Genomic DNA, 26932 nt, shown 5'->3' on the forward strand with positions numbered 1-26932 from the left:
AGAGTCAGACAGGCCAGGGTTGGAATCCCAGTCTTGCGCTCCCCTCTGCATGACCTTGGGAGCGACTTGTCTCCCTGGGGCTCAGTTTCCCCATCTGTAGGATGGGGCAGGTCCCGCCATGGGGCGTCTGGGGACATTTAACGTGGCTCCTGGGGCGAAGTGAATTGCGGAAAGTCAGGCGCAGTCTTCGCTTGGCGGGGTTAGTGGTCGAAGGAGTGGGGAGAGGGTTTTAGGCAGGGGGGAGCTTCCTCGCGCAGCCGGATGCCTCGGGCTGGCAGGGGCGCATGCGCAGAGCAGCCCCGTGGCCCCTTTATAAGCGCTGAGGCGGCGCTGGGGCGAGCAGAGCGCAGAGCGCAGGGGCTGGACCCCGCGCAGAGGGAGCTAAGCCGAGCCGGAGCGTCCTTTGTGCTGGGCGACCACCCGGGGATGCATCCGAACTAGGAGCCAGGTGGGGGTCCTTCGTGGGGAAGGGGCCGCGTTGGGGGAGAAGTCCTCGGGATTAAAGACGGAGCCCGGAATTGGGGAGGGTGCTTGATATCAAAGAGAAGCCCCCAGAACGGGGAGAGGGCTCAGAGGGGGAGGGGAGCCCCGGGTTGGGGAGGGAACGCAAACTGGGAGGGGGCTTGGGAATGTCAGGGGGTCATGGATTTGGGGGTAAGGTTGTCCAGGGAATGCGGAGACAACCTCATGGTGGGGAGGGGGCCGGGCTGGAGGTGGGTCTCAGAATTTGGGGGGGGGCACTGGGAACCAAGGCTAGGGGAGGGGCACCCCGAGTTTAGAGAGAAGAAAGGGACACCCAGATGCTGTATGGGCGACTCTGGAATAAGGCATCCTGGTGTCTGAGCTGAGATACCCCAAGATTTTAAGTGGGCATTCCCAGTTTGCAGATGAATGGAGGAATCCAGGCTGGACTGCAGTGGGACGGGCCCCTCCAGATCAGCCTGAGCCAGATGGAAGGGGGTCTGCACTGAGAGTGAACGGCCATGGCCATGGGGAAGGGGCATCCTGTGGTCTCCCTGTCCTTTCAGCCCAGGTCCTGTCACCACACGCCGACTCAGGGAGGAGGCTCTTGGGGGCTCCATCCCAAGGTGGTCTCAGACCTGGAGTTGGGGTGCTGTCCCTTCTCCCAGGGAGCACACTGGGTGTCCCAGGTGAATGCTGGGTGGGAGCCCCCTAAAGCCCCTAGTAATGGATCTCTAGGAACTGTGAGGGCAGCCAGTCCCAAGAGGGGGGCCATCCCCACCACCTCCACATCTGACCGTGTCCTCACAGTGAGACACAGATCCTTGCCTCACCCCTTCGGTGTCATCTGTCCATGTGGACGCGTGTGAAAGTCCTAGCTTGGTTTGGGGGCACAGGCTCTGGGAAGTAGGAGGCTGGGACCCAGGCCCAGCCTGGGCAGGAGCGACCCCCATTGCTGTGCACGGGGCTTTGTTCCTCTCAGCAGCATTAATGGGAGACAGCCAGGCCGAGGAAAGGGTTGGCAGTGGGCCCCAGCAGGGGGACGTGGGGGAAGGGGGGGAGGGAGAGGTGGGCGCACCATGGGACCCCAGAACCCAGCTGCCTCGATGACTTATGGACATTCCCAAATGGGTGAAGGTGCCTCCCCCAGGAGGTGGGGGCTGTGTGTGTGTGTGTGTGTGTGTGTGTGTGTGTGTGTTTGTGTGTGTGTGTGTGTCTGTGTCTACCCCGTGCTGGGAGAGGGTATGTGCCCATGATGGGGAGGCTGGGGTCCTCTGTGAGTCTTATGTGACCGAGGTTGTGTCTTTGTCAGGAAACTTGTGCCAGGGGCCACATCACCAGGTGGCAAAATGATGTGTGCCCACCAGTCACCAAGGCCACATTTATCCAGCCTGGTCTGTCCCAGGGGCTGGCGTCGCCCTGTGTGAGTGTGTGTGAGGGACTGTGTCTGAGTCTGTGTCCTCATCAGGGGGTTTATGTGGGGAGCCTGAGGTTGTGGGTGTGTGTCTTTGTGCAGAAGATGTGCTGCCTGCCTTGTAAGTTGCCCATATTGTCTCTCTTTGTTAATGTCACTGTGAATCTGTGTGTGTGTGTGTGTGTGTGTGTCAGGCTCTGATTCTGGGGTATGTGGCCACGTGTGTGTCCCGTGGGTAGAGCAAGGGTTCTATCCATGTGATTGGCAGTGTGGACCCTGGGCGTCGGGGTGTGAGATGTGGTCTGTGTGCAGAGTTGGGGAGCGAATGGGGGAGGGGAGGGGGAGATGTTGGCAGGCACTTCAGGTCCCCAAGGGGCAGCCTGGGATGATTTATTGAGCCCAGCTTGCTTTCTTCTCTGAGGAGTTCCACACTCGCGCCCATGCACAAAAATACGTCCGGACTCCCAGGCCAGAAATACACACATGTGCTCACAGCCCCTGCCGACGGGCACTCGGACCCACACATCCAGAGACCACACTGGGTCCCCTATGCTCCACCCAGTACATAAAGCTTCTGTGGACCTGCACACACATCCACACACCACAGGGCACAACCTCACGGACATCCTTGCCTGGACACAGCACCCCGATACACACCCAGGCACAAACACACAAAAATGCCTGCTGGCAAACTAACCCTCACTCAGTGCACACTGAGACAGGAGGTGAGTGTGAGGGAGTGGGAGACATGCACACAAACACACACAAGCACACACCCTCCTTCCAAGCCTCCCCTCCCCCAATGCCCCAAAGGCCCCTACTTGCATATGCATAAGGATCATGCATTATTCATGAGGGGACGAGCCCCCAGGCAGCTGTGTAAATGCTCACCTCTGGCAGCCCTAGGAAGAAGGTATTTTAAGAGAAGGGGTGTGGGTGTGTGAGGGTGCAAATGGAGGGGACCGCGTGCATGTGGGAGGGCAGGTGTGTGCGTGGGGGGGTGTACCAGAAACTGTGTCTGTCACTGTGTTGGACTACCTCTGGTTATTTGAGTGTGTATGCAAGGCTTTGTGCACAAAAAGCTGATTTTAAATTTAACATTTCTAGGACTTCACAAGTCTTAACTCATTCCATCCTTACAGTAACTCTATGAGGTACATACTGGGTGATCCCCATTTTTCAGGTGGGGAAACTGAGGCACAGAGTGATAAAGCAGCCCGTCTCGGGTCATGCAGTGTGTAGGGAGTAGAGGCAGAGGGTGACGTCAGACCATCTGGATGTAGTCTGAACTCTTAACCATACAGTGCGCGTGTGTATGTGAGAGTTCTCTGAACTCACCCCTCCTAAGGCCCTCCTGGGGCAGGCGCAGCCCAGAGCCCTGACTTTCCCTCTAGTACCCAGCCAGGCCTTGAACAGCCGTCAGGGGACCTTACACTTGCTTGGGGTTCTGAGGGGGAGAAGTGAGGACAGCCTGGGATGGAGGCAGAGGCCGCTGAGTTTTACAGATTGGTAGTCGGGGTCACCATCCCAGGGCCTGGTCTCTGCCCTGCTGTGCAGTCCTAGGCAAACTGCTAGCCCTCTCTGGGCCCCGAGGCGCTTTTGTAAGAAGGCAAGGAGGAGACCGAGCCGGCTGAGTGGCTGCATTCTCGCTCCAGTGTTCAGCACCACGGACAGGTCCCCGGCCGGCCTCCCAGCAGGGGCCTCTGGACGCTGGGAATGGGCGCTGGGGAGGGGGGCGGATGTTCCCCACAGCCCACCATTCTGGACTCCATCCACAGTCCCTTCCTCAGGGCTATTCTTTTATCGGTGGGGAGGGTGCAAGGGCTGGGTTTGTAGGTGATGTTCAAACTTCCCATCTGCTCCCACCTCCCAACCCCCGGCAAGAGGGTGGTCCAGAGGGATGGGAGGCTTTGGGGAGGGCCACCTCCCCAGGGTTTCTAGTCTCTGGAAGAACATGAGATCTAGGAGGTCACTGCTGTGTCCAGGTGCCTGGAATGGGCCTTGCTTACAGTTGGCACTCAATAATTGTCCACTTTATACCTGTGGGCCACAACCTCTATAGAGGGCTGGACCCACAGCTGGAGTTTCTCTGTGGACCTAGGAAGCATCTTCACCAGGCCGTGTGAAGTCAGGGGGAGGGTGGGGTGGGCAGAAGCGTGGCCCCTTCCTCCAGCTGGGACTTGGCAGCTCCTCAGAAATCCCAGAAACCAAGAATAGAATCTTGGCGACAACCAAATCCTGGAATTGAAGCTGAGAATCGTGTCAGTCAGCAAACCCAGATTAAAGGCTGGCTTTGAAGCCAGCCTGTTTCCGGGACTTGGGTCCTCAGGCAGACTGGGACTGGCTGCTTCCCTCTAGGAGCCCCCACTCGGATGGGGGAGGCTAACTGGAAAAATGGGATTTTGATCTTGGCTTGGTTAGGGTCAGTGATAATAATAACAACAGCTGAAATTTACTCCTTCATGCCAGGCAGTTCTAAGCATTTTATATGTGACTGTGTTGACTCATCTGTTACTTCCAACTTCCCGATGTTATCCCCATCTGACCTGTGAAAAAACCAAGGCACAGAGAAGCTAAGCTACTTGCCCAAGGTCACACAGCAAGGAACAGGCAGAGAGACAACCCCAGGTCTGAGTCACTCCAGCACTTGTGCTTCTGACCATGAGACCTCACTGCTGGGATTCTGAAGTCAGCTGGTCCTGGGTTCAGATCCTGGCTCAGCCCTTGCTTGCTGACTGTGTGACCTTGAGTGACATACTGTCTCCTCTGAGCCCCAGTTTCCAGATCGTAGAGTGGGGGGGCTTGGTCCTTCCATGCCAACTGTCTGGGAGTGTTGTGCTCACCCCCCCTTACCCCCGTCTCATTCCAGGTCCAGGATGGGGGCCATGTCTTTCTGGGCCTTGGGCCTCCTGATGCTCCAGGTGCTGCTTTTTGTGGCCGGGGAACAGAGTGAGTTGGTTTGTGGGGTGGGTGGGGTTGGGGTCTGGGGGATTGACAAGATGGGGCAGCTTTTTAACTCGAGAGCCTACTCCTGCTGGTTCCCTGGCTTGGTCTGGAGAATAAAATGAGAATAGATAAAAAAGGTCTTTGAACAGTCAAAAGCGAACAAGACACCTGAGAGGTTATTTTTAGTCATTGCCAGCAGAGGCTGGAGGTTCCCGCCTCTCACCGTTTTGCTGAGATGAGCTGGAGAGAGAGAAAAGAAAAAGTGAGAATACTGCAGAGATTGATTAGTGTTGCCTGCCATGGGCAGGGCAATAGAAATAAAGGTCTGTGTGCCTCTCCCTGGCATCTCCCCAGTGGCATTCAAAAGCCCAGGCTTTAGAAATGCCTCCTGATTTGCTCTGTGGCCTTAGGCAAGTACAATGATGTCTCTGAGCTTCAGTTTCCTCAACCACCCCAAAACAGGATGAGATATGGCTACCTCTGCAGATGGTTATGAAAATCAAATGAGCTGATTGCTATCTATAAAGTGCCTGTTGTATAGAAGGTACTCCACAAACACCATTTCCCTTCCGATGGTTGCCTCTCCCTTAACTTTTGGGGAAACTGTGGCTTAGAGAAGGACACTGACTTTCCCATGGCCACACAGTGAGTCAGTGACACTGAGAGTCAAATCCCTGGCCTCTAGGGTCTGGACTATGAAGGGATTCAACCCATTACTCCTCTTCTGCTCAGAGATTGGGGTACCGGTCTGTGCACTGCATTCTGATATGGTGCAGGCAATCTACCCTCTCTGGCCTCAGTCTCCCTATCTGTAAAGTGAGGGAAAAGCAGTCTTTGCTGGTCCTTGCCCCTGAGTCAGGCCCTGTCTCCACCCCAGGCACACAGGACAGCACCGCTGCTGCCGCTGCCGCCAGTGAGAAAGGGCTCCACATGCAGAAGGTGGGATCTGGGTCGGTGCGGGCCACGCTGGCAGAGCTGGTGGCCCTGCCCTGTCTCTTCACCCTGTGGCCATGGCCGAATGCAGCCCGAGAAGCCCCTCGGATCAAGTGGACCAAGGTGCGGACTGCATCAGGCCAGCGGCAGGACTTGCCCATCCTGGTGGCCAAGGACAACGTGATTCGAGTGGCCAAGGGCTGGCAGGGACGTGTGTCACTGCCCGCCTACCCCCAGCACCGGGCCAACGCCACGCTGCTACTGGGGCCGCTGAGAGCCAGCGACTCTGGGCTCTACCGCTGCCAGGTGGTGAGGGGCATCGAGGATGAGCAGGACCTGGTGCCCTTGGAGGTGACGGGTCAGTTGGGGCAGGAGAGGAGCCAAGGCTGGGAGGGGGAGGGGCTGAGCCTGAATGTCACCTTAGAAATCACTCCCTTTTAGGTGGTGAACATGACGCAGTCTATACAGAAGTTGGAATATAATAATGTAAATCTGAAGTTTATATAATGTTATAAACCAATGCGACTTCAATAAAAAAAATTTTTTTTAAAGAAGTAGGATTCAGGGAAAAAAAGAAATCACTCCTTGAACAGTGATTCTCTTTCAATTCTTCTGATAAAATCACAAAGAAAGTCTCCATGGGGGGCCGGCCTGGTTGCACGAGCAGTTAAGTGTGCACGCTCTGCTGCGGCGGCCCGGGGTTCGCTGGTTCGGATCCCTGGCACGCACTGACGCACCACTTGGCAAGCCATGCTGTGGCGGCGTCCCATATAAAGTGGAGGAAGATGGGCACAGATGTTAGCCCAGGGCCAGTCTTCCTCAGCAAAAAGAGGAGCATTGGCAGATGTTAGCTCAGGGCTGATCTTCCTCACAAAAAAAAAAAAAAAAGAAAGTCTCCATGGGTACTACCCTCTCTTTAACACCTCTCTCTCTTTTAGCTAAAAGAGAGCATCTCCGGCTCGGTCTCCTGTTGAACCACAGTATTTCATAACTTTGTTTTAAGTCCATTTCATGGTCACCTACTTTCACATATGGCAAAGGACATTGGCTTTCTATTTAAAATAGAAATAGAAGTTTCCTTTTTAAATAAATTTATGTTTTTAAGAGGATTTTCTTTTTAAAAAGTCGATTGAAAATATATATTAAATAACAATATATATCAAGTACCTGTTTAGCCAATTCCTGTATTAAATTCTTTCTGTTGAAGTATCCAATGTAGTTTCTATTTTCTTAACTGATCATGGTGAACAAGGCACAAAAATTTGTTTTTAATTCGTAAAGCCAAGTCCTAGAACAGGGCATGGCACACAGGAGATGCTCAATAGATGTTTCAGAAATGACTCAGTGAATGGACTGTTGTGTGGAAAACCTCCTGTGGGCTCCTGTTGGGAAGCTGGTTTCCCTTACCCTGTGTTGGCCACGAGCAAGTCCCTGCACCCCTGTCCCGGGCTCAGTCTTCCTACGCCCAGCGGTGTCTCAGTGCATATTTTACAAGGTCCACCAATCATCCGCTTCCGAAGGCCTCGCTTCTCACAACTGATGAACCTCAAAGGAAAGTGTTAAGTGGTGAAAGAAGTGAATTCCACCTCTGAGTTTGTTCGGTTCATTCATTCAGCCAAACATTTATTGAACACCGACCACATGCCAGCCCGGTACTAGGGACAAAACTATGACTGAGATGCAGCTGCCACCTCCCAGGAGCTCTCAGTTTGATAAGATGGGGCAAAATATTCATTCCTTTGTCTTGCTCAGCCATCTCTTTCATCCCTGAATCAGAATTTGAGTCACAGTGAGCCTGGTGATGCTTCACGTCCTGGCTTACATGTCACCTCCTTCAGGAAGCCTTCTGTGACTCCATTCCCAGGCTGGGCAAGAATCACATTCGATCTCACATTGCTGCCTGTGCTTCCCTTATCAGTGCATGTATTTAATTCCTAAAAGGCAAAATCTCTCTCTCAGTCTTCTCCATGCCTCCTGTCATCACCAGGCCTAGCCCTGGGAGTGAAGAGTGCTGTCTTTGGCGTCAGATCTTCCTGGATATGAATTCTGGCTCTGCCTCATACTGGCTATGTGGCCCTGGACGTGTCCCTCAAGCTCTCTGAGCCTTAGTTTCCCCCTCTGGAAATGGGGATAATCATAAGGTTGTTGTAAGATTTCAATGAGATAATGCTTATAAATTCTTTCTATGTAGTAAATATTTGACAAATTCTAGCCCTTTATGGCCGCTGTTATCAGTTTCCTCATCTGTAAAATGGGGGCCTATCAGTCTCACCCCCACCATTGCCCTAGTGCTGTGCCTGGTGCTGAGAGAAGGGACATGATACAGGGCAGTGTAGGGCAGCAGATCTATTATTATCAGACTGGGGGGGGCACTCTGCAAGAGGGAGGTCTGTTTTTGAAGATTCTGGCATAAATCTGCCCCCTATCCTGGATGTTCCCCCACAGGTGTCGTGTTCCACTACCGGGCAGCCCAGGATCGCTATGCGCTGACCTTCGCAGAGGCCCAGGAGGCCTGCCGTCTCAGCTCGGCCACCATTGCAGCCCCGCGGCACCTGCAGGCTGCCTTTGAGGATGGCTTTGACAACTGTGACGCTGGATGGCTCTCTGACCGCACTGTTGGGTGAGAGGGTACACAGGGTGGGGAGATGGAGACCTAGAGCCTGGGGAAAGATGGTCCATGGGGGCTCCAGGAGCACACATCTGAGAGGGACCCCTCCTTGTCTTGTCAGGTATCCTATCACTCAATCCCGTCCTGGTTGCTATGGTGACCGTAGCAGCCTTCCAGGGGTGAGGAGCTATGGGAGGCGTGACCCACGGGAACTCTATGATGTGTATTGCTTTGCCCGTGAGCTGGGGGGTAAGTCTGGGGCTGGCAGGACGCCCCCTTTCCCTGAGCCCCTGTTACCCTCCCCATCCCCAAGTCCTTGCCTAGATCTCCTAAGTCTCATCTCTCTCTAAACCTGCAGCCAAGACCTGGGCCCACCCCTTCCCTGAGCTTTCCTCCCCTCTTTGAGCCCCTCTCCTCTCTGCCCCTTCCCTTTCTCTGAGCCTCTCCCCCTGCCTGCCCGCCTCTCCTCCTTCCTATCCCTCACCTCCTCTCTGAGCCCCCCTCACCGAGCCCCTCCCTCTCTCTGAAGACTGACTCGCTCAGGGGCCTGAGTTACCTCTTTCGTAAAAAGAAGCTAAAGCCCCCTCTTCTTAGCAATGCATGAGAAATAACGACAACATTGCTCTGGCGAGGGGGGTGCACAGCCGCGGCTGTTGCCCACTTGTTTAGCCACCACCCAAACCCGGCCAGGTCGGGGCTATTTGGAGTGGAACCCCCTTCCCGGGCTCCGGGGGAGGGTCCTCCAGGCCCCTCTGACCTCCGCCTGCGCCTTCCCCTAGGCGAGGTCTTCTATGTGGGCCCGGCCCGCCGCCTGACGCTGGCCGGCGCGCGTGCCCAGTGCCGCCGCCAGGGCGCCGCGCTGGCCTCGGTGGGACAGCTGCACCTGGCCTGGCACGAGGGCCTGGATCAGTGCGACCCGGGCTGGCTGGCCGACGGCAGCGTGCGCTACCCCATCCAGACGCCGCGCCGGCGCTGCGGGGGCCCCGCCCCGGGCGTGCGCACTGTCTACCGCTTCGCCAACCGCACCGGCTTCCCGGCGCCCGGAGCGCGCTTCGATGCCTACTGCTTCCGAGGTGCGTGTGAGGCCCCGTCCCGGAGGGGGGAGCGGTGTCCTCTGGTAGCCACGCTCCCAGGGGCATGCACCGTGGTAAAGGCCACGCCCCCGGGAGCTGTGCTGTCTATTGGCGGCGGAGCCTAGACAGGGGAGAGACAGAGGAAAACACGTTCCAGCATAAGCCAGGCACCGGTAAAGGCCACGCCCCTGAGACAGGTCTTTCCCTAGGAGCCCCGCTCTGGGGGAAGGACCGGGCCCCAGATAAGGCCAAGCTCTTGGCGGGGAGTCCTGGTTAGCGAGTGGGCTATATCTCCTGAGATCTCTGCAAGACACGCCCCTGGATGGAGCATATTTTACCTGGAGCCATGCCCATAAGCCCTCCCTGGGGAGCTAGTGATGCCTCGACTAGCCACGCCCCCTGGGCAAGGCCACACCCCCTAAAGGCCTGACCAGGGATGACCCTTGCCCTTGGGGTGGGGCCTCAGCCTCAGAAACTGCAAACCTCACCTTCAAGGAGCTAAGTCTTTTGTGTAAGGGGAAGGAAAAAAAAAAACCTTTAGTAAGAAGGCCACGCCCATTAGGCGCTTCCTCCCCCGGGGGAGGAGCCACCGCTGGGGTCTGAGCTGCCCCGTGAAAGTTGGCCACTGCCTGAGCTTCACCCACACGCCAAGCTGTCTCTTGACCCCTTACTGTGACCAGCTGACACTGACCTTGACAGTGGACCCCAGCCTGAACAGTGGGGGTGATAACTTTGCACCTACCTCTCTCAGTCTGGGGGATCCCAGAAACCACCCAGAGAGACAGAGGGGCCCGGAGAGAGAGATACATAGAAGGTCTGTACTGCAGCATGCTGGGATGTGGGTAGACATCAGGCGGAACTTCCCAGCCAGCCCCTAGGCCTAACACAACCTCTTCTGCTTTCTCCCACAGCTCATCACTCTACACCACAACATGGAGACCCAGAGACCCCCTCCTCTGGGGATGAGGGGGAGATTCTGTCCGCCGAAGGGCCCCCAGCCCAAGAACTGGAGCTCAGCCTGGGGGAGGAGGAGGTGGTCACCCCTGACTTCCAGGAGCCTCTGGTGTCCAGTGGGGAGGAAGAGACTCCGCTCTTGGCAGAGAAGCAGCAGTCTCAAGAGACGCCCAGCCCTGCCCCTGGGGGCCCCATGCCAGCCTCAAAGCCTGCCCAGGAGGCTGAGGAGATATGGCTGAGCACCGAAGCCCCCAGCCGCAGCAGCGTGGAGGCAGGCACTGCGGGAGACACACACAGGGAGGCAACCCCAGCCGGCCCTACGCCTAGGAAGAGGGGCCACTTTAAAGGGTTGAATGGGCGCCACTTCCAGCAGCAGGAACCCCAGCAAGAGCTGGACGGGGGGCTCGAGGCCAGTGCCCAGCCCCCTAGCTCAGAGGCTGCTGGGAATCATGTGGAGCCTCCCCTGGCCACGGAAGCCACAGATGACTTGAGGAGTGGCTGGAGCCAAAGCCCCTGGGCGGTGCTGACTAATGAGGTGGATGTACCTGGAGCTGGTGAGTGGGGTGCAAGGGGGAGGTGGGACCTGCCTGGGGGTCTGGGGGAGGAGGCTCCGAATCCCAGCTGGGTCCCCTGGCCTCACCAAGCCTCAGAAGCCCTCTCTTCCTTGGGTCTGAAGCCCAGGAGACACTCAACAGAAGGAGCTGCTGAGACAGAATTATAATGACTTGTTGATCTTGTTGCAGGTTCCCTTGGTGGCAGGAGCTCCCCAGAGCTCTGGCTGTGGCCCCCAACCGTGGTCCCACCCAGCATCCCAGGCCCCAGCAGGGCCCTTGGCCTGGAGCTAGAGGAAGCCAGGGGCCCCACTGTGAGGCCAGCCACCCCCAACCTGCCCTGGTCCCCCATGGAGATCACTGCCCTGGCTCCCAGCCCCTCAGAGGGCCCCAGCACTGCCTCCTGGGAAGCGTCCTCCATGGTCACTTCCCCAGACCTCCCTGTCATGGCCATGCTTCGTGCCCCCAAACTGGGGCTACTATCACAGCCTACACCCCTCCCCACCCAGGCCAATGGGATCAAGGAGCATAATGAGGCCATAGCCGCTGCCCCACCCTCCCCTACCTCAGACACCGAGGCCAGCCCCCAGGACCCCATCCATCCAGAGGTGTATTCCTTGCCCCTCTCCTCGGGCCTGAAAGAACAGGGTGGAGAGGCCACGTCCCCAACACTCAGTGGCCACGGAGCAGGAACTCCCACAGCCCCTTTGCAGGCAGCCACAGGCACACAAGGTGGAGCCAGTCCCAACTCCCCCAGTGCAGACTTTGCAGAAACTGGAGGGACTAGCCCTACTAGGCTCAGCAAAGCTGAGCACCCCAGACCCAGCCCACAGGCTTCTGTGGGTGGGAATGTGGTGGCAGATTTCATCCCCATTGAAACTGCCACTGGGCCCACGGGAATGAGTGGCACCTTGGGGTCTGAGTCTGGGGTCTTCAGCACAGCAGAGAGCCCCACTTTCAGCTCCCAGGCCATGGTGGATGAGGTGCAGGGCACGGGGCCCTCACTGCACATTGAAGGGCTGGACCTCCGCCCCCCATTTTCATCCTCAGGGGGCCCCAGAGTCTCCTTGATGCCCAAGGTCACCCCAAGTTTGGAGCCTTGGGGTACTATAGATGGAGAAACCACAGTGGATCCCATGGATTCCATAGCCACTCTGGACCCCAGCAATGCTGGTGGGACTTGGGAACCTGGATCCTATGTGGTTGAGGGAGCTGAAAGCCCCACCTTGAGCCCTCAAGTGGCTGTGGATACAAGTGTGGTGACGTCCCTGGACCGGGGAGACAAGTTTAGGGCCCTGGCCACGTCCACAATGACCTCCTCAAGCTCCCAGTCCCACCCAGAGCTTGAGGGCCAGATGGTGACCCAGGGAACACTGGGAGCCTTGGCCCCTCCGCATGACGGCAGCCCCCCAGGGGAGCCCACTCCTCCTCCTTGGACAGCGACGGCAGTCAGCATGGACGAGCCTGTCTCAGTTTCCTCAGGGGAGCCTACAGTGCCATGGGACTTCCACAGCACCCTGCTGCCTGTCTCCCTGGGCCCAGAGGAGTTTGAGCTGGAGGTCCTGGCAGGGAGCCCAGGTGTGGAGGGCTTCTGGGAGGAGGCAGCAAGTGGAGAGGAGCTGGCCCTGCCAGGGACCCCTGCAAATGGGAATGCAGTGGAGGGTGAGTTCAAAGCTCATGGCCTCATCCAGCTCACTGTGGTCAGGGCTGGGGGACCAGGGGCCGGGGGAGCCCAGAGCAGGGAGGAAGGGTTGTTCCTGGGGGCCTGAAAAGGTTTCTAGCAGGGGGTGATGTTGGAGGTGGGAGCACATCAGGCGGAGTTGAATTGCAGAAAAGGTGTTCCTGGCAGAGGCACCAGCATGGGCAAAGGCCAGGAGGTCAAGTTGCACTTAATGTGTTTTGATGCACAGTGAGTAAAGGGGGATGAGGAGGCATTGGGTGGAGTTTGATTTTGGGGATGAGTTCAATCAACAATTCATGTTCATGTCCACTGTGAGCCGGACAGTGCTGTGTGATGCTGGGGGCCAGCCTTCAGCGATACCCTTGTCTGGGGGAGACAGGTGGGGCCAGAAGGAGGAGGCCTGGACAAGTGAAAATTGCAGCTGGAATTCAGTGATGTGGATGGTGGGGGATCTCAAGCCACAGGGAAAGTGGGTGCCAGGAAGGGGTGGGAGTGGTGGGCATCCCCCCTGTTTTATAGACAACAAACTGAGGCTCAGGGAGGTATGTCACTACCGTCTAGTCAGTGGCAGAACTTTGATCAGAGCCGAAGTCTGCATAAGCCTTAGCTGCTCTGTGCCCAGCGGAGGCCAGAGAAAGCCCCCACCCTGTTCTCCTGGAGCCAGGTCTGCCTGCAGCCCAGCCTGCAAATTCTGGCCCTTTTTTTTTTTTAGGTCCTGCCATACAGAGCTGTCTTTTTGGTCAAGTGAGTGTTAAAAAAAAAAAAAAAAAAAAAAGGAGCAACTAATTAAAAGTCACCTTTTCTGAGTTGCGAAACACTATTAACACAATTGGTTTTTCACTTGCTCCTTTTTTGAAGGCAAAATGTTGCAGTGATGGAAATACCAGGTGCAGGGTTTCGTCGCCCACCCTGTCACCTCTGGGCTGTGTCTGGGGCACATCCTCTTAGATGCCCAGGAGGCAGGTGGACCCCAGGTAGGGTGTATGTGTCGATCAAGGCTGATGCTTATTCGTTACTGCCCATGTGCCCGGCTTGTCCTGAGCACTTTACTGGAATTGTCTTGGTTAGTCCTTATAATGTCCTTGTGGAACAAGTTCTAGTATGATCCTCACTTTACAGATGGGGAGACTGAGGCACAGGGAGGTCAAGTGACTTGTGCAGTCATGCAGCTGGGGAGTGTCGAGGATAAGGTTTGAATCCAGCCCATCTGATAACAGAGTCTTTGTCTCAACCACTAGGCTGTTCGATGCTTATTTCATTGGCGTAAAAAAAAAAACCCAACCCTGAAGTCTTGGGGAGGGGGAGAGCTCGCCCAAGGAGGGAGCAGGCGAGAGACTGGTTGTGGAGGCTGGGCAGAGGGGTGGTCAGCGAGGTGGGAGGGAAAGCACGGAGTGGGTGCTGAGGAAGTGCATTTGCAGGAGCCCCAGGGCCACTGCTGGGTCTGTCGTGTACTTGGCTGGATTCTGGGCTCCAGACTGAAGCCAGTGGCAGCCAGCAGCCGGGTTGGAGGGAGGCAGGCGGCACTGGGGGAGACCCGGGCGCCTACCCACCGGCTGCTCCCAGCAGAAATGCTAATGAAGCCAAAAATAAACACAGCACCAGCGAGCGACTGAGTCACCGCCAGTCCGTGGGCAGGTGTCGGCAGCTCGGGGCACCTGGCGGGGCTCAAGCGTTCTCGTTCTCTCTCCCGGCAGCCCCACGCGTGTGCACACGTGTGCTGGGGTGGCACCAGGGACAGACACAGCCACAGGCCCCTCCGGCCATCTGTGGGGACACATGCCACCGTGCTAGGGGCAGGCCTCAGCCACTGCAGGAGGGCCAGCGGCTACCTTCATTCATTTAGCAAGCAATCATTGAGTGCCTGCTGTATTCCAGGCCCCAAGTCCCTTGTCCTCTGGAAGCTGACATTCTAGAGCAACTCTCTAGAACTTTCCCAATGATAGAAATGTTCTTGAGCTACACTGTCTAATAAGACAGCAACCAGCCACACGCAGTTACTGAGCCCTTGAAATGTGGCTAGTATGACTGAGGAACTGCATTTTTACTTTTATTCCATTTTAATTAACTTAAACTTAAATAGCTCTGTGTGGCTGCCATATGGAACATCACTGCTCTAGGGGGAGTTAGGGACAAGAAACAATGATCCCAATAAGTTATTATGGAGGTTAGGAAGTGATAGAGGCAAAAGAGAAAAGTCAGGCAAGGAGTGGGGGATGCCAGGGGGTGGTTTGTGGTTTTGGAAGAGGATCAGGATGAAATTTGAGCAAGCCAGAAGGAGGTGCTGGAGGAGCCCATGCAGCGATCTGGGGGAAGAGCGGTCCAGGCAGAGGGAACAGCCCATGCAAAGGCCCTAAGTCAGGACCCTCAGGAGGAATTCAGTTCATGAGGAGGAACAGCAAGGCCGGTGTGGCTGAAGCAGAGTGAGCGAGGCAGGGAGAGGAGATGGTAGGGTGGGGAGATGGGAAAGATCACACAGGGCCCTGTGGGCTGTGGTAAGGACTTTGGCTTTTCCTCTGAGGGCAACGGGGAGCCATGGAGGAGTTTAGGCAGAGGAGGAACATGACCTGGTTTACACAGGCTCTTTCTGCAGCTATGGGAGAACAGCCTATGAAGGGTGAGGGTGGAGGCCAGGAGACCAGAGAGGAGGCGACTACTGGTTACCTCCTGAATTTCTTGTGAGGCCCCAGACCAGGACAAAACAGAAACAAATTCTAGGTTAGAGGGGCTGACGAAAGGGACTTAAACTGGACTTCTGGAGCCTATGAGGCCAGTCTTGGCTCTTGTGCTGTCCCACTGTGTGGCTTTGAGCCAGGCCCTGCCCTTCTCTGGGTCTCAGTTCTAGTGTCCTTGCAGTGGAAGGGTTGGACACTGCCCTGAAAAGGGATAGGGGTCAGCTGGGGTAGGATGGGGGTTCTTGCTCTGCACTCCCAGACTCCAGGGTGGAGACCACCAACCAAGGCATCTGAACCCCGAAGATGGAGAGGGAAGCCCTCCTGCCTCCAGGGAAAGGGAAAGTTGCCCCCAGCTGATGGGGGAAATGGTGGGAAGGGGGGCAGGGACCCACATTCCTCAATGCCTCCTGGTGCCCAGTCCATACTGAGCAGTGCTGAGACCTTCTCAAGACGTATATCCCAGGTTGATATAGACAGAGCTGGACATGGCATTATGGTCAGGACTGGGAGAGAGGAATGAACTGTTTTTATTTCTGTTTGGTAAATGAGGCAACTGAAATTCTGAGAAGTAATTTGCCCAGGGTTTCTAGTGAGTGGCAGAGCCAGGGATGGAACTAGCCTTTCTGACTCCAGAGTCCGTGGTTATAACCACTATAATCCACCACCTTTCCACACTATAACCACTGAGGTCGCATCAAAAAAGGTTGAACCACCAGAATTAAGGAGGTGATGGTTCCCACTCTTCCTAGTGCTGTTCATACCCCACCTGGAACCTTATGTCCACCTGTGTGCTCAAAATTGTGAGAAACACAATGACCAGCAGGGCATGTCCAGAAGAGAGGGACAAGTCAGGGAGGGCACTTAAACTCACGTTCTAGGAGAAGACTTCTTAAGCTTCAGGAATCCCATTCCAGTTCAGTCCGAGGAAGGACATCGCCACAGGCAGGGCAGTTCCTGGAAGGACTAAGCTCCTCATCACAGGGGCATGTGAGGGGAAGTGGATGACCATCTATTGGGAAGTTATAGAGGGGACTCCACCGAGAGGGTCTTTGGGGGTCTGAGGTCTAGATTCCGGGAAGGCAGACAACGTGGTGGCCTGACTCCTCCCCGCACTGCCTGTCCATCCTGCAGCCCCCTCGGATCCCTGTGAGAACAACCCTTGCCTGCATGGGGGCACCTGTAAAGCCAATGACACCATGTACGGGTGTAGCTGTGACCAGGGCTTCACCGGGGAGAACTGCGAGATTGGTGAGTGCCCCAGACTCAGGATCCGAACTCTGACTTGGTTGACTCAGAGCCTTGGGCTCTATCCCAGTGGCCATCCCCATGAAGACTCAGGGATCACAAAATGCTGGCTTCAGATGCTCCCTCCCCACCCCCACCCCCAACTCCTTGGATCCAGTAAATCAATCCCAGTTAGCTAAACCAGCACCAAACAGCTGAGCTCTCATCCTGAGGGCCGAGGTTCAGTTGTCCTGCCTCCTATTACTACCAGGGAGGGGAAGACAAATGATAAAGCTCAGATTCCTCCCAGCCAGGGGCCCCAAGGGATCCCACCCTCTCCTGGGTGGGCAGTGGTACAGGCACCGCTACCAGAACCATTGGATGCTAGCCCCAAAGCCCAACACAGGAAATAGGGCAAATTATGAAATTATAACAATAAATATAAGTGACAATTTCTTGAGCTCTGTGCATCATCTCATTGCCATCACAACCATACTACTAATTGTAGAATTATAACAATAAATATAAGCACTATAATTTCTTGAGCTCTTCCGTTGACTCTCCACTCACAACCACCCTTGAGAAGGTGCTATTATTATCACCACTTTGCAAAAATTGAAAATGAGTCTCAGAGAGGGGCAGTGGCTCACCTAGTGACACACATGCCTCAGGCACTATCCACACAGGGACTGCAGAAGAGGAGCTCAGCTGATATCTAGTTCTACCTACAGACAGCTTCACGACTCTGTGCAAGTCTTTGCAAATGCTCTGGAACCCAGTTTCCTGAGGTTCCACATTCCAAAAAGACCCTCCAGCTTCAACATTCTGTGATCTGTTTGCCTGAGTATGACCTTCGCTGTTCTGGAGTCAGGTGGAACGTTCTGCACACTCTGGCCCTCAGCCTTCCTAGTGGCATCTGCTGTCATTAAAGCTAATTAATGTTAATTGTGTGAGGTTCCACCCCCTTGACCTCCAGAGCCATTGGGCCATCTGTGCAGACCGCCACTGCTGCACTCAGATCCAGGATGGATGGTAAGATCATGACCCCATCTTCTGCCTGTGAGGACTGGGAGCCAAGGGGAGGCTGACCTCTGACTTGGCCCCTCCTCCTCCTCTCCAGATATCGACGACTGTGTCTCCAGCCCCTGTGAGAACGGAGGCACCTGCATCGACGAGGTCAACACCTTTGTCTGCCTTTGCCTCCCCAGCTATGGGGGCAGCCTCTGTGAGAAAGGTGAGTCTCTGCCAAGACCCCAGAAACACCCCCAGGAGTGAGGGTGGGTGCCTGGTTACAGGCTTCCCACACATGCTCCAGGTCTCTGTCACTGGTCCTGTGGCCATGAGTCCAACAGAAGGCAAATTGTTTTTTGAGATAAAATTCACATAACATAGAATTAACCTTTTTAGAGTGTACAATTCAATGGTATTCAGTACATTTGCAGTGTTGTACAGCCACCCCCTCTAGCAAGTTCCAAGATATTTTCATCACCCCAAAAGGAAATCCTGTACCCATTAGCAGTCACTCTTCATTCTCCCCTACCCCAGCCCCTGGCAGTCTACTTTGTCTCTATGGACGTTTTTCTGTTCTGGACATTTCATATAAATGGAATCATACACTTTTTGTGTCTGGCTTCTTTCACTCAGCGTGGTATTTTTCAGGTTCATCCACATTGTGGCAATATCAGTGCTTCATTCCTTTTTATGGCTAAATAATACTCCATTGTATGGGTACACTACATTCTGTTTATCCATTCATCATTTGATTGATATTTGGGTTGTTTCCCCTTGTGATTAATGTAATAGTGTAGCTATGAACATTCATGTACAAGTTTTTGCTTCAACACCTCTTTTCCATTGTTTTTTTTTCCCTCCATTCTTTTTGGTGTATACCCAGGAGTAGAATGGCTGTTTAACTTTTTGAGGAACTGCCAGACTGTTTTCTACAGTGACTGTACCATTTTACATTCCCACCAGTGATGTACCAGGGTTCCAGTTTGTCCACATTCTCACCAACACTTATTTTCCTTTTTTAAAATTTTTTATTTTTATTATAGCCATCCTAGTGGATGTGAGGGTTGTATCCCATTGTAATTTGTGTTTCCTAATGACTAATGATGCTGAGCATCTTTTCATGTCCTTGTTGGCCCTTTGTATATCTTTTTGGGAGAAATGTCTATTTGAGCCCTTTGCTAGGAGGGAAATTTTAGGCCTTTCTGAGACCATATCCTGAGTTCCTAGGTCCACACAAAGGGTGTGGCCCACAAATCAGAGCAGAAGACATCAGAGTTGAAAGGAGATGGGATAGATTTAAGGATCTTCCAGTTGAATCTCTTCTAGCAACAAAGACAAGAAATGAATATGGGAGTGGGGAGGTGAAACGATGGTGGGGACAGAGCCTCAGGGGGAGGGTGACAGGCCCAGGAAGAGGGGTGACCTAGCCCCACAGTGACCTTGGATTAGGCCCTCTCTCTAGTGGGCTGGCTGCGATCATGACCAGCAGGGCAGCCCCCTCACCCTCCCTTCCCACCTCCCAGACACAGAGGGCTGTGACCCAGGCTGGCAGAAGTTCCAGGGCCACTGCTACCGCTACTTTGCCCATCGGCGGGCGTGGGAGGACGCCGAGAGGGACTGCCGCCGCCGAGCCGGCCACCTGACCAGCATCCACTCACCTGAGGAACACGGCTTCATTAACAGTAGGGATTCTGGGGTGGGCAGAGGTGGCCCTTGCAGTCCCTTTGCAGGGGCATCCCCCCAGGACCCTGAAGACACCACCTTTCTGAAGCTGTGTTCATTAATGCAAGCCCTGACCACTATTAATTTGCATGTCCCTGTAATCACTTGTTGATTCATACATTCACTTCATTCATTCATTCACAAACTATTTACTGAGCACCTGCTGTGTGCCAGGCACCACTCCAGGCACTGGGACACAGCAGTGAGCAAGACACACACTGTCCTGTCCTCAGGGTGTGACGTTTTGTGGGGGATATAAGCAAACAAGTAAATACCTAATTAAATAAGTCTATACTGTAATTTGGTCCTAAGTGTTCAGATGACAAATAAAATAGGGCCAGGGGATGGAGGGCGATGGGGAAGCAACTGGGCCGGGGGGATGAAATGAGAAAGTTGCTGTGCAGAGACCTAGGAAAAGAGAAGAGTGCCGAATTAATTAAATCCGGCATTTATTGACTTTTTCATTATCCCTTCTGCCATTTGTTCATCCATCCGTTTCTTCACGTTTCCCCCATCCTGTACCCTGTTAATTCCTTCATTTGTTCATTCCCTGGTTCGCTCGTTTCTTTTTCCTCCCTGCAACCAAACACACGCTCAGCCGCCGGCGGGGGGGGGGGGGGGGGGCCTCGTCTTTGGTGACTGACGGCCGCCCGCTGTCACCTGCCCGCCCTATCCAGCGCCGCCCTGGCTCTCCTAGCCCTTACTCTCTCGTTTCTGCAAAGATGGGAAGTGCCTTTTGTTTACTTCTTGTCGGGCTGTTTGTTTAAGCCACAAATCGAGGCAAGGCCGGGCGCCTAATCCCAGCCCTCTCCGCACCCCACCCCCAGCCTCGGGGTAGGAGGGCCGCCAGAGTCCCCGCCTGCTGGAGAAGGGCACGCCAAGGCTAGGGGAGGGGCTCTGGGTCTCCCGTCAACCCCACCTCCATCCCCTTTCCCCTCCAGCCCACCTCAGGGCTGGGGAAGGGCTGGGTCCTCCCCTGCCCCTCCCCCCACCCACCTCCCGCCCGCACCCCGGGTTGGGGGAGGGGCAGGCGCCCAGCCCTCTCGACCCCCACCCCGCAGGCTTCGGGCGTGAAAACACGTGGATCGGCCTGAACGACAGGATCGTGGAGAGGGATTTCCAATGGACGGACAACACGGGGCTGGTGAGTGGCGGGAGCCGGGGACCTGGGTTCCTGGTTCAGGCTGCTGATTGGCCCTGCCCGGACCCTGGAACTGAGGGATCTGGGTGAGCCGCACCGGCCCCGCCCTCTGGCCTCACTTTACCCTGTTGTGCAAAACGACCGGCAAAGGTCCTCAATGGCTCTGAGATGCTGAAGTTGGCCAGGGAGCTTCAGCGAAGCCCCAAATCCTCCCTGACTTCCCAGCCCTGTAAACAGCCCGTCCACCCATTCGTTGGTGTTGGAGGCCTCCTCTTGCTCACTCGGCCTGGTCCTCCAGCGTTGACCTCGCAGATATTCCCATTTCCCTACATCACTTGCCTCCCTTATTGCTCACTGGGACCCCTGCAGTAGCTCACCAACCCCTTAAACACACACTTGCTACCTACACTCCTGCCTCTCCACCTGGTGGCCATGGAGACTTTTTTTAAAATTGAGGTAAAATTCACATAACATAAAATTAATCATTTTAAAGTGTATAAGTCAGTGGCATTAAATACATTCACAATGTTGTGCAAACACCACCTCCATCTAGTTCTGGAACATCTTCATCACCCCAAAAGGAAACCCTGTACGTGGGGACCTTTTAAAAATCATACACCAGATCAGGATTCTCCCTGCTTCAAGCCCTCTCAGGATCTCCATTGTTCTCAGGAATCTACCTCCTCCTGCTGTGGAAAACAGTCTGGTGGTTCCTCAAAAAGTTAAACCTAGAATTGCCACATGACCCAGCAATTCCACTCCTAGATAGATGCCCAAAAGAAGTGACAGCAGGCACTCAAACATACCTGTACACCCATGTCCACAGCAGCACTTTTCACAATCGCCAGAAAGTGGAAACAATGCAAATGTCCATCAACAATGAATGGATGAACAGAATGTGATCCATCCATACAGTGAATACTACTCAGTCGTAAAAAAGAATGAAGCTGTGACACACGCTACAATGTGAATGAACCTTCAAAACATCATGCTGAGTGAAAGAAGCCAGACATAAAAGGCCACGTCTTGTCTGACTCCACCTATATGAAATATCTAGAACAGGCAAATCCATAGAGACAGAACGTAGATCAGTGGGTGCCAGGGGCTGGGGGCAGGACAGAATGGGAGTGACTGCTCCTGGGCACGGGGTTTCTGTTTGGCTGGTGAAAAAATGCTGGGAATAGACAGTAGTGAACGTTGCACAACACTGTGAATCTAAGTAATGCGAATGAACTGGATACTTGAAAAGGGTTAAAGTGGTAAACTTTATGCTATATATATTTTATCACAATATAAAAAAAATCCACCTCATCTCTTCTACCACCAGAACTGGCCCCTGCCCACTCTCTGACCACACCCCAACTTGATCAAGTAGCTCCAGCCCCACTGGCCTCCATTCCATTCCTCAAATAGGACAAGCTTAGTCCTGACTCTGAGCCTTTGCACTAGCTGTTCCTTCTGCTTGGAACTCTGTTCCATGCTTGCATCATTCCTATCCTTGAGTCTTCAGAGCTCCTGTTGCCTCCTCAGGGAAGCCCTCCTGGACTTCTAGGCTAAGGTCACCTTTGGTTCAACTATTTATCTAACAGTGAGTGAACCATGTAGAAAAGAGACTGTCAGGGAGTGAGACAGGAGGCAGGAGCACCACAGACAAGGGCACTGTGGTCTTGCAGCCAGAGGAGGGGTGACATGGACTGCAGCGGCGGCCACTCTCAGGGTCAGCAGAATGGTGTCCATTGTAGAAATGGGAACACCAAGTCCCTAAAAGCTTGAGTGGTCTGGCCAGGGGAGTCCTGCAGTGGGCAGTGACAGAACCTGGGCCAGGACACAGGTCCCCTGAGCACCCCCTGCTCCCCATTCATGCAGCAATATGAGAACTGGCGAGAGAAGCAGCCTGACAATTTCTTCGCGGGTGGGGAGGACTGTGTGGTGATGGTGGCACATGAGAGCGGGCGCTGGAACGACGTTCCCTGCAACTATAACCTCCCCTATGTGTGTAAGAAGGGCACAGGTACGCTGCCACCCTCCCCACTTCCGTCCTGCCTCTCACACTCACTGGTTCATCGTTTATTTAAGTTTGTAAATGTAAGAGTCAGCCCTGCCCAATTTTCACTCTCCAGCTCTGTGTGAGAGTGCCCATTTTCCCCTACCTTGCCAGTTCTATGTGTTCTCAAGCTTTTTTTCCTTTGTTCATCTAAGTTGTGAAAAAATAGTATCTCATTGTTACCGTAGTTGGCAGGTCTTTAAGGATGAGAATAACCAACTGTTCATATATTGATAAGCTCTTTGTATGTATTTGTTTTCCTGAGACCTGCCAGTTCATCTCCTTTGCCAATTTTCTATCCATTTGTTGGTCTTATTGATTTGTAAGAGCTCTTTACATGTTAAGGAAACATTTATATGCATGCTCATGTCTACCTTTCTCTTACACTTTTGTTCATTCTTGCTTCTGTTTCTTTGCCAATTTTCATGTCCTTTCTTCCTTTCATTTGCTCAGATTATACTTGCCTCCCTTCTCCTTCATTCCCATCATGCATAAGAATTAGGGAGTGGGATGTGTCCAGGAGTTTCCTGCCTTTAAAGGGCTCCTGGTTTGGGTGGAGGAGATAGACACAATCACTTCTTGCCCTGTGAGGTCACAGCTGGCCAAAGGGCAGGACCTGCTGAAGGGTGTATTATTCCCAATAAGACAGGAAACCAGTTTAGCCCCAGACCTGGCCACTTCCCTAACCGGTGGTTCCTCTGTCCCCAGTGCTGTGTGGTCCCCCTCCAGCAGTGGAGAACGCCTCGCCCATTGGTGCCCGCAAGGCCAAATATAATGTCCATGCCACTCTACGCTACCAGTGCAATGAAGGGTTTGCCCAGCACCATGTGGCCATCATCCGGTGCCGGAGCAATGGCAAGTGGGACCGGCCCCAAATTGTCTGCACCAAACGTAAGTGGCTGCCCGCAGACATCCCAACACAGGTTTCCATCTATTTTTAGTCTCCAGTTAAAACATCTCATTACTATACATACGGATCTAGCTGAATGCCTGATAATACAGCCTTGCAGATAAGTGAGAATCTACCAGCCTGCCCGGTGTTTCCTCCATTTCCCCCCTGCCCCAGGAGGCCCGTTGCATCAGGCCTCCCACCTCTCACGACCTCTTGCCACTTCCCTGTCCTCCCTCACTTCCTGCAGCCAGACGGTCCCATCGAATGCGGCGACACCATCACCACCACCACCACCACCACCAGCATCGCCACCACAAATCACGCAAGGAGCGCAGAAAACACAAGAAATACCCAGTGGAGGACTGGGAGAAGGAAGAAGGAAATTTCTGCTGAAGAACCAGGCGCAAGAAAGCACAACCCCCTTCCCACACCTCCTCTGGAGCTTTCACCTGGGGAGACAGAGCCCAGAGAGAAACAAGAGGGTCTGGAAGCCCCTGAGCCCCAAACCACATTCCTCTACACATAATCCTTTGTAAAAAGCTCCTCTCTCCTCTTTCTTACATACACAGGTCCTCTTGGCAGGCGTAGCCACGTGTCTGAAAATCCAGTTCCAGTCAGGCTGAACTCTGGGAGCATCTCCCACTGGAAGGAAGCACAATAGGCAAAGATCATTCTTTGCACTGGTTTAGTCTTTTGTTGACAAGGCGGATCGCCACACTTGTTGAAATAAGGGTTTGATGAGAGTGCAAGAGTGTATGTTTGGATTCACACTAATGAATTGCTTTTCACACCAGAGATTCAGGCTTAGTAAATTGTCAGATGTCCTAAGTGCAGCCTGAAGCCTTTGGTTAAGGTCATAGGCTCTGGGAGTAGAAATCTACATGGAAGCACACTGCTGGAACGTGACACCTGCTTGTCCTTCACCTTGGGCTTCAGCCCAAGTTCGGTCTTTGGTCTTGGTGGATAAACAGAGTGTGGAGCTCTTATGTGCTGAATTTTAGGAATGTTTTTAGAACAACCTCCCTCTGTGCCCTCAGAGTTGGGGTCAGAATTGTCAGAGCAATATGTGGGCAATGGAGGGAAGGTGTATTGCTTGCCCTCCTAGGTCTAGTCCAGTGCTGAGATTTGGTGGTTCTGCATGTGTGGTGAATCTCACACACACACACAGAGGAGAGGATGTTTAGGGCTCTACGAGCCCAGATTTCTTCCCACTCCATCTCTCAGGGAGACAAAGAACCTCATTCCTGGACCAAGGAGGTGCCAAGTTTTCTAGCTCAGTGCCCGTACGTCCCCATCCCTCAAGCAGACATTGGTAGTGCCCCTGCCCTGGGCCCCGCCCCTGCCCCCCCATCCTTGTCTCCATCCATTGCCTGGAGGACTAGAAACACTTAAAACTTGAAGTAGTGACATCTACCTGAGGTCATGTTGTAGAGAGATGCACAGTGTTAAAACCGAAACACATACACATATTTTTCTCTCATGGTTTTTAAATTTTTTAAGTGGGAAAGAACTCCCCTGGCCTTCCTCTCTTCAATTGGCAACCTGTAAAAGGACTTTCCAAGCTGAAGGTCAGGATCCGGCTCCCTGATCTCTGGCAGGAAAGATCCAGTTTTTCCTCTATGTTTTGTCCACTCTCAACTCCTCTAGTCTGGGTAAAATCTGTGGATTAGTGTTAAAAACCACAGTGGAGAATGGCCCTCTGCAGGAAACAAAAATAGGCCAATATATGGTCCATCTAAGGGTTCAGTAGAAAAAGAAATGTGTTGACTGTGCCTATATCCCTCCTGGGAAGTAAGAATCATAGTTGACAACTATGGAGTAGGTACCATGCTAGACTTACACACTATCTCCTTGAATCTTCTCAACAGCCCAGCAACTTAAGAACCATTATTTTCCCATTTTACACATGATAAAACTGAGGCTCAGATAAGGGAATGGCAGTGGCTTGAAGTCACAGCCAAGACAGGAGTAAGGATTTGGTCCTGTTTCTGTCTGACTCCAAACACTGCTCTCTACTTTGGGGGAGGGACTGAAACACAATTGCACGTGCTCTCTCGCACACAGGCAGGTTTAGGAAAAGATTGAGAAGTGCAAACTAGACTCTCATCCTTGACCTTGGTTTTCAGTCTTCTCTGCTATAGACATCATCCACTGTTCCACCTTGTGGTTATTGTTGAGAAAGCCAGGGATATAGGTTTGCCTTCTTGCTTTGAAAATTCTTGGTTTAAGAAGTTTAGTAATAATAACACATCTTCAGTCATCCATGTCACAAAGAATTTTTTTTGTTTGGGGAGGGTGCTGGGGATACAACTTTTTTGGGGGTTCTTGGTTCATGCTCCCTGCCCTTGGCCCCCTCAGCCTCTTGCCCTGTCCCCGCCCCAGCTCCATGGTGGGAGGGGGCTCCGGTCTTTTCTAAAGTGGGTGGTTTGTCTTTTGGTCTTTCCCTTTGGGATGTGCGTGTGTGTCTGCGTGTGCCACGTGCGTGGCATGCGTGTGTGTGTGCACGTGAACAGGTTCGGGGCCTGCTGGTTTTGTGGTGAGCTGCAGTGTTCCGTGGGTCTGTGGTATCTGACACTGTGGATATTAATGTACTTCTTGGACATTTTAATAAAATTTTTTAACAGTTCAATTTGCCTGTCACCTCCTGACACCTTCCTTCTTTCATTCACTCAGCGGGTATTTACTGAGCAGCTATTATGAGCCATGTACTGTTCTGGATGCAAGGGAGATAGTTGTGAACCATACAGACATGGCCCCTGGGAGATGGTCAGGGAAGGCTCCCTAGAGGAGGTGAATTGAATCTAAAGGAGGAGTAGCATTAATAGACAAGGAGGGGAAGAAAGGAAGAGAGTTTCAGGCAGAGGGAAGAGCAGAGGCAAAAATCCTCTTGCAGAAGGGAACATGGCTCATTTGAGAAACAGCAAGAAGTCCATAGTGGCTGGAGTGGAGTGATAGAGGTAGAGAGCGGAGGGAGATGAGATCAGAGAGGCAGAGGATGGACCACTGAGGGCCATATGGGCTATAGTGAGGAGTTTGGGCTTTATACTAAAAGCAATAGTAGCAACAAACCACAAACAAGGTCAAAAGGCACATCCCAAGTCTGGAAACAATTTTTCATATCAGAGAGAAAGGACTTGTTGCCTTAATATATAAAGAGCCCTACTAATCAATAGGAAAAAGACTAATAATCCAGTAGCCAAATGGGCAAAGGATCTGAACAAAAAGTTCACAGAAAAGGAAATACAGATGGCTAAACTACAATATATGCTCAACAAAGTAATACACACTTTGCAAGAGCACCAAGATACAGAAACAAGGGCATACAAATAAAAGGGAATAAACAAATCTAATAAGAGAGGCGCCTTGCATAGATCAACGATGACAATGTACCTGAACTGAAAACGATTTATGCACCTAGGGTCAAAGTGGAGTATGTTCAGCTTCACACATAATAAGAGAATGGCAAGTGACAACCACAGTGAGATATCATTTTTCACCTATCAGGTGGGCTAAGGCAAAAAGTGATAACACACAATGCTGGTGAGGTTGTGTGGAAACAGGTGAGTACATCTATTATTGATGGGGTATAAATTGGCTCCACCTT

At 53.4% G+C, this 26932-nt stretch overlaps 1 protein-coding gene across 5 annotated transcripts; it reads left to right on the forward strand.

The window, feature by feature from the left end:
* The first annotated feature begins 377 nt into the window (after nucleotides 1-377).
* On the forward strand, nucleotides 378-25951 carry NCAN (neurocan). 5 transcript variants are annotated; one of them, XM_058563870.1, is made up of 15 exons: nucleotides 378-448; nucleotides 4746-4825; nucleotides 5700-6113; nucleotides 8201-8375; nucleotides 8485-8612; nucleotides 9143-9436; nucleotides 10348-10944; nucleotides 11134-12603; nucleotides 16426-16542; nucleotides 17639-17752; nucleotides 19053-19211; nucleotides 20313-20395; nucleotides 22259-22403; nucleotides 23145-23327; nucleotides 23576-23781. In XM_058563870.1, exons 2-15 carry the CDS (start codon nucleotides 4753-4755, stop codon nucleotides 23719-23721), a joined length of 4098 nt encoding a protein of 1365 aa, XP_058419853.1. In that variant the 5' UTR covers nucleotides 378-448; nucleotides 4746-4752; the 3' UTR covers nucleotides 23722-23781. The 5 variants fall into 5 exon arrangements, with proteins under 5 accessions (XP_058419853.1, XP_058419854.1, XP_058419856.1 ...); XM_058563871.1 differs by lacking the exon at nucleotides 23145-23327; XM_058563873.1 differs by lacking the exon at nucleotides 9143-9436.
* The last annotated feature ends 981 nt before the right edge of the window (nucleotides 25952-26932 follow it).

The sequence above is a fragment of the Diceros bicornis genome, chromosome 20 (assembly GCF_020826845.1).
Source record: "Diceros bicornis minor isolate mBicDic1 chromosome 20, mDicBic1.mat.cur, whole genome shotgun sequence".
NCBI classification, from domain to species: Eukaryota; Metazoa; Chordata; class Mammalia; order Perissodactyla; family Rhinocerotidae; genus Diceros; species Diceros bicornis.

What these genes read in the sequence shown, in the direction of transcription:
- NCAN (XM_058563870.1), top strand. Translation starts at nt 4,753, where the DNA reads ATGGGGGCCATGTCTTTCTGGGCCTTGGGCCTCCTGATGCTCCAGGTG. An exon ending in CGGGGAGAACTGCGAGATTG is followed by an intron (nt 16,543 to 17,638) that starts GTGAGTGCCCCA and finishes CCTCCTCTCCAG; the next exon opens with ATATCGACGACTGTGTCTCC. An exon ending in CCAAATTGTCTGCACCAAAC is followed by an intron (nt 23,328 to 23,575) that starts GTAAGTGGCTGC and finishes CACTTCCTGCAG; the next exon opens with CCAGACGGTCCCATCGAATG.